This window comes from Cryptomeria japonica, chromosome 3 (genome assembly GCF_030272615.1).
Source record: "Cryptomeria japonica chromosome 3, Sugi_1.0, whole genome shotgun sequence".
NCBI classification, from domain to species: domain Eukaryota; kingdom Viridiplantae; phylum Streptophyta; class Pinopsida; order Cupressales; family Cupressaceae; genus Cryptomeria; species Cryptomeria japonica.
In genome coordinates this window covers 747,751,981-747,758,815 of record NC_081407.1, presented here as the reverse complement: position 1 = coordinate 747,758,815, position 6,835 = coordinate 747,751,981, and the positions used below count along the sequence as shown (strand labels likewise).

The 6,835-nt window shown below is 34.7% G+C and overlaps 1 protein-coding gene across 1 annotated transcript; it reads left to right on the top strand.

Moving 5' to 3' along the window:
- The first annotated feature begins 1,681 nt into the window (after window positions 1-1,681).
- LOC131042282 (putative leucine-rich repeat receptor-like serine/threonine-protein kinase At2g24130) lies at window positions 1,682-5,322 on the top strand. The gene is made up of 2 exons (XM_057975620.2): window positions 1,682-4,240; window positions 4,325-5,322. Exons 1-2 carry the CDS (start codon window positions 1,750-1,752, stop codon window positions 4,759-4,761), a joined length of 2,928 nt encoding a protein of 975 aa, XP_057831603.2. The 5' UTR covers window positions 1,682-1,749; the 3' UTR covers window positions 4,762-5,322.
- The last annotated feature ends 1,513 nt before the right edge of the window (window positions 5,323-6,835 follow it).

Below are 6,835 nucleotides of genomic sequence, written 5' to 3'. Positions count from 1 at the left end.
TAGGGAGGAGAGTAGGAATAGTCTATCCCTATTTTGCTAGTTCCACTCATCCTTGTGCATGTGTGCATGTGATGTCTGGTTTCAAGTATATAGCACCCCATATAAGAGTTTATTTCCTGTAGTTTTGAGCATGCATCAACCTGCTTAAATCAATAAAACTAGAAACAATAAACATACTCAAAAAGTAATGCAAATAATCTAGCATGCTTATATTAGGAAATTGTCAAGAGATATCTTTCCAAGACACATAAATAGTAAATATTTAAAATAAAAATCCAATATAAATATTTTAACATACCTATCTTAAGAAAAATACACACAAAAGACACATAAACTTTTAAGATGTTTATTGCATTTGTATAAAACTTCACTATGTTTTTGAATTGTAGATAAATCCTATTACTACATATCACCATTAGAAAAAAAAAATAGAAGTCTTTTATATTTAATCTTAAAATAGGTATGTTAATTCTATTATAGGTATGTTTGCATGTATGAATAAGATGTAGGTAAAAATATATGAATGCATGTAAACAAGTAAAAGCATGAGAGAAGGACAACTTGATAATTATGCAATCTATTAATATTTATATGCATTAAATCTTTCTCTTAAAAAAACTAAAAAAATTAAATTAAGAATGACATAGATATGCAAATTTCACCATTAAAATAATAAATTAAAAAAATATCAAATTCAAACCTAAAACAATTTTTAATAGTTTCTTAATTATTAAACAAATAATATAAATAGAAAATTAAATACTTTTCTCTAAATAAGTAGAAAATTAAATTCAAAATTACATAGATATACAAATTATACCATTAAAATAATAAATTAGAAAAATATTAAATTCAAATTAAATTAATTTAAAAAATTCTAATTATTAAACAATAAAAACACTTCCTTTCAAATAATAATAAAATAAATTTAAATCAAGAGAATCTAAAGTATAACTACTTTTCTTAAAATTAATAAAAATTAAATATAATATAATGATAAAATATATTTAGAACAAAAAAAATAACTTAATATATATATAAAAAAAAAACAAATAAATGATTTACTTATATTTAAAAATAATAGTTATATTGGTCTTGTTATTATACTCAATTGTCCATATTATTGATGATTTACCCTTGCTTAGCCCATGACCATCGAAAGCCTAAATAGTTGATAAAAAAACTAAAGAGTTGATAAAAGATAATTGTATGTATCCATAGACCATCAATTAATCATCTTTATACATTGTAAAAAAACTAAATAGTTGATAAAAGATAATTGTATGTATCCATAGACCATCAATTAATCATCTTTATACATTGTTAAAAAACTAAATAATGGATAAAAGATAATTGTTTATATCCATCTATAAATAGACCATCGAATCAATGTAAAAACATTATTGTAAAAATATTAATTATAAGTTTTATCTATCCATATTGAATTCTTTCCTATATTTCAAAATGACTCAATTAAACAATTTTAATTTCTTCCAACTTGTGTTCTAATATATTACTCAAAGCATAGGTAACCATTGCACCTAATTAGGATACAAGTGCTAGTTCTAAATACTACATCAATAATATATAACACGCCACTCATCGACATAAATATATGCTTTGAGGACATCCACTCCTTTACCATCCAATCTCAAAGGTTTAAAACACGAAGACTACTTTTATTTATTCCCCCATTCCCATTCTATCCTATTCATTACTGTGCTTCCCACTGCCCTGGTTTGCTCTACCATGGCTACTCTTCTGTTGTACCCTTTCATCATGCTTTGCATCTTTTCAATCTTCGCTCTTTCTCAATCTCTCAATATCTCTCAACAACAACAATTGCTCTTGCAATTCAAAGCGGGTATTACCAACAAGAACTCCTCACTGCCAGATTGGACGCCACTTCACCCCCTCTGTAATTGGTCTTCCGTTACCTGCGATCCATCTTTTCAGTCCGTCCTCGCCCTCAACTTATCCCACATGAACTTACACGGCACCATCTCTCCTTTCCTTGGGAATCTCTCTTCTCTTCAATCCCTCGATCTCTCCATCAATGCCCTCACTGCTACCATTCCACATCAACTCGGCCAACTTGCCCATCTGAAGATACTCCGGCTAGATGACAATCAGTTGTCAGGTCTCATCCCCCCTGAATTGGGCACTCTCACTCAACTGCGGAAACTTTACCTTTGGAAAAATAACTTATCAGGCCCCATTCCCTCTTCTTTAACAAATCTGTCCAAATTGACTGAGTTAGTTCTGTCTGAAAACCAGCTTAGTGGACATATTCCAAGGGAAATTTGTCCCAAGCTCTCCAATTTGCATTTACTCAAGTTATGGGGAAATCAGCTTAGTGGAAAAATACCAAACTCCCTTGGAAACTGTTCCAACCTCAAAATACTTAGTCTAGCTCAAAACCAGCTCACTGGAATGGTGCCGATGGATCTGGGTAAGTTGAACTTCCTTACCAGGCTTTACCTCGGGACCAATCAACTTGTTAGTGACAGCAGTAACACATTGGCTTTTCTAACTTCTCTCATAAATTGCTCTCACCTGAAACAAATAGTAGTGAAGAATAATCATCTCACTGGTATATTGCCCCATTCCATAGGCCAACTGTATTCCAATTTCACTGTCTTGGATTTATCAAACAACATGATAAGCGGAAGAATACCACAGCAGATTGCCAATCTAACTAAGTTAAGCTATTTAAGTTTGAGCGATAATCTTTTCAGTGGCAATATTCCATCCGGAATTAAAAGATTCCAGAAGTTGGAAAGATTGTATTTGGGTGGGAACAAATTAGAAGGAAGCATTCCAAGTGAGATAGGTGAAATGCAAAATCTCGGACTCCTAAATCTTAGTTACAACTGGTTATCTGGAATAATACCAGATTCTCTTTGTAGCGCCCAGCAGCTAAGACGTCTTTTACTTCAGCACAACAACTTGTCAGGGGAGATCCCTGTTAGTTTAGCAGGATGTCAGAAGTTGGAGCTCATTGACTTATCTTACAATAAATTAGGGGGAAGGATACCTCCTGATTTCATTGTAAGCCTTAAAAATCTGGTATTCTACCTCAACCTTTCATGGAATTCTCTGCAAGGGTCCCTGCCACTGGAGATGAGTAAAATTACAATGGCTCAAGCCATAGACATCTCTGGAAATCGACTTACTGGAATGATTCCGATTTCTCTTGGAGACTGCGCAGCATTAGAGCATCTAAATCTGTCCCACAATGCCTTTGAAGGTCCAATTCCAGATTCACTCTCCAAATTACAAAATCTCCAAGAAATGGATCTTTCTACCAATTTTTTATCAGGTTCAATACCAATGGCCCTTGAAAGACTGAAAGTAATTCTCTATATGAATGTTTCTTTCAATAATTTGTCAGGGCAGATTCCAGGAGGATTGTTTCCAAATATAACTGATATAACATTGTTTATGGGAAACCCTGACCTCTGTGGCCCAACGAATTATTCATTGCCTCCATGCCCAAAACAGACTCAAGAAAAGCATTCACTACTAAAAAAAATAGTCTTATCAATTGTTGGAACCACTGGATTTATATTATGCTCCTTCATTATAGGAATTCTATGGAGACTAAAACTTTCAAGCCAACTATTCCATCCCTCAAACTTCATTTTTCAAAGGCTTAGCTATCCAAAATTTTCTTATCAAGATCTTGTCACTGCAACATCTGGATTTGATGAGTCAAACTTGCTTGGACTGAGTAACTTTGGATCAGTCTACAAAGGCACTTTGAGGGATGGTAAGATAGTTGCAATCAAGGCTCTTAATTTGCAGAATGAAGAAGCCCATAAGAGCTTTAACATAGAATGCAAAGTGTTAGGGAGGATTCGGCACCGTAACCTGATTAAAATCATTAGTGCATTTTCTTACCCTTGCTTCAAAGGTTTGGTTCTTCAATTTGCATCTAAGGGGAGCTTGGAAAAACATTTGCACCCTGACAGAGATGATCAGGAAATTTGTAAATTGGGATTGAGCAACTGTTTGAGTATTGCTGTGGATGTTGCCTATGGCATGGAATATTTACATCATCATTGTCCTTTGCAAATTGTGCACTGTGATTTAAAACCTAGCAATGTGCTCCTGGACGCTAATATGACAGCCCTTGTAACTGATTTTGGTATATGCCGTTTGACTACACCAAACTCTATAGATTCACTGAGTGCAACAAAATTTGCACTCAAAGGATCTATTGGCTATATTGCTCCAGGTAATTTTTTTGAGTTCTTCCATATTAACATTATCATTCCTTTTAATAGCTTATGTAATTTTTCATGAATAAAATGGATTGCAGAGTATGGATTGGGGGCGAGTGTTTCTACAAAGGGAGATGTTTATAGTTATGGAATTCTGATACTAGAGATGGTTACAAGGAAGAGACCAAGTGATGACATGTTTGTAGGAGACCTGATCTTGCAGAAGTGGGTAAGGTCAGCTTTTCCAGACAGACTGGCAGATATTGTTGATAGCAGGCTATTGAGAGATGTGAATGAAAACATGGAAGACAATAGATGTCTTCTTTCTTTTATTCATGTTGGTTTGCTTTGTAGCAGTGAATCACCAAGAGAACGACCTTGCATGAGCGATGTAGCCAAGGTCTTGGAGAGTCTCAAGAGATCTTTCACGGGAGGCGCAGCTGCTTCGAATTTGACATCTACCATATCGGACCTCCTGCGCAATACCATTCCCACAGAAACGCTGGCATCTGACAATCAAAGTTCTACATTTTAGATGTTTATTAGTTTGATTAAGAAGTTTCATCCTTTATGTTTGCTGGTTTCAAGTCTGTCTTCCATCACAGGCTGGTCTTCTTAAATGCAAAATCCTTGGTGCAAGAGCACCTTAGCACACAAGCATACCGGGAGGTCAAAAGTCATAATGTGAACAATTTGATTGTATTTGAGTCATTCATAATGTATTAAGGTCATTTGAGTCTATTGAATCATAATATGTAAGGCTAAATGAGCCATTTTGTCCAAAGTTGCCCAAGTTGTGTATTTGAGTCTTGATTGGGTTTATGAGGTCAAATTTGTGTAAAAGTATCATGAAGGGAGAAAATGATGTAAATTGTGTTATTTGGTCCATTATAAGGTGTTAATAATTTCCATGTAATATCTTAACAAGTTTTGAGTGCAAACTCAAAGAGTTGTCAAGACAAAACCTAGATAGAGGAGGTGTCATTTGGTTGAAAGGTGGTTATTTAGTTAATTTTCAAAGGGAATTCGACCCAAGAGGTTGATTTATGTATTTAAGGATTGTAATCCATAAAAAGGAAGGAGGGGAAGGCATTGGAAAGCATTGAAATCAATTTGGTAACAAGTTCTTGGTTTTTCAATTTGTTATTTTGGTGTTTTAAAGGTTTTCCTTTGGTTTCCAGGCCTTGTATGGCCATGTACATCCTGGAAAACCATGTATTATTAATTGGATAGTGTATAAAAATGAATAAGATTTCCATTTCTTTTTGTTTGAGTTTATTTCATGCAGATTTGAGAAAGTTATGGACGTTTTGGTGAAAACAGTTTGTAACTGCCAAAACCCTACCTAGGGTTAACCAGTTTTGGGAAAAGCTTCATAACTTTTGATTTAACCGTTGGATCTGGCTATAACTTGGGGAAAAGTTGTTTATCTGACCTATATACAATCTGACCAAAGAGATTGGATTTATTTTCTATATGTAAAAAGTTATTAATGACTGTTCATCTGCATTTTATTGTGAAATCAGACTGGTAAAGGCAGGAGCAGTCCTGTTGCAGCATTTGATATGGTCAAATTAAGAATAATGATGAAGAAAGGATATATGTTTTGGAAAGGTCTCTGAACCCTCTTTCAATTTATTTTTATCTCACTTAATTTGGTTAAGAATTGAAGAAGTTGTGGTTATTTTTGTGAAAACAGTTTTTAAGGATGAAACCTTGAACTAGGGTACTCCATGGGAATAAAGAATTTATTGTCTCATGTTTTGGTGAATTTTATGATCTAAAATATTGAATTAAGGTCTGTAGGGATGGAATATAACCTTTTAAAGTGGTTTGGGGTTGATTGGTGGCATATGGTGGAAGTATTTGATAGACAACCCTTGTGTAAAGATTATATTGTGATTGCATTGTAGAATGGATGAATACCATTTGCATTGCCACTTAATGATTGTAATGATGATTGGATCAGTAAGATCCTTGGTTGTGAGATGGTTTTCCATAATGCTCTACATCAAATTGGTATCAGAGCTCAGCAAAAGATCTAGGCTGAGCAAGTTGTTTGTGTTTTGTGTTATTGATGAGTTTTGGTTGCAGGTGCTTGTCCATCTAGTTGCAAGAGGAAGTTTGTGTTGTGTGTGGGCAGACAAGGAAGGTCTGTAAGGGCCAAAGGGTTGGTCCATTGGTTGCCAAGAGACTAGGGAGAGAGGCAAGGAGAGGACTCCTAGGTGAGGCAAAGGTGAGTTTTTTTTTTGGTGAGGTGATGCAGCATGGAGAGGTGGACTTATGGTTGGTAAAAGCACTTGGATGGCAACCATTACATACTCCATTAATAGGAGTTATTGAGGAGGCAGATATAAGGATAGTCGTGTGTCCTTTTGGAGATGTTGATTGTAGCAAAGGCATGAGAATGGTGATAAGATGAAGGAAGAAAAGAGGCATAAAAAGGCAAAGACAAAGATGAAGGTTTCAGTCTAATTTTTTTGCAGGTTATTATCCCTATGTTTCCAAGGGACTTGGAAACTTTTCAAGGTCGGTAGTATGGTGCAAGAGCACCTTAGCACACAAGCATACCAGGAGGTCAAAAGTCATAATGTGAACAATTTGATTGT

Coding starts and splice junctions, on each gene's coding strand:
- LOC131042282 (XM_057975620.2), top strand. CDS start 1,750: ATGGCTACTCTTCTGTTGTACCCTTTCATCATGCTTTGCATCTTTTCA. Junction 4,241..4,324: donor TATTGGCTATATTGCTCCAG/GTAATTTTTTTG, acceptor AATGGATTGCAG/AGTATGGATTGGGGGCGAGT.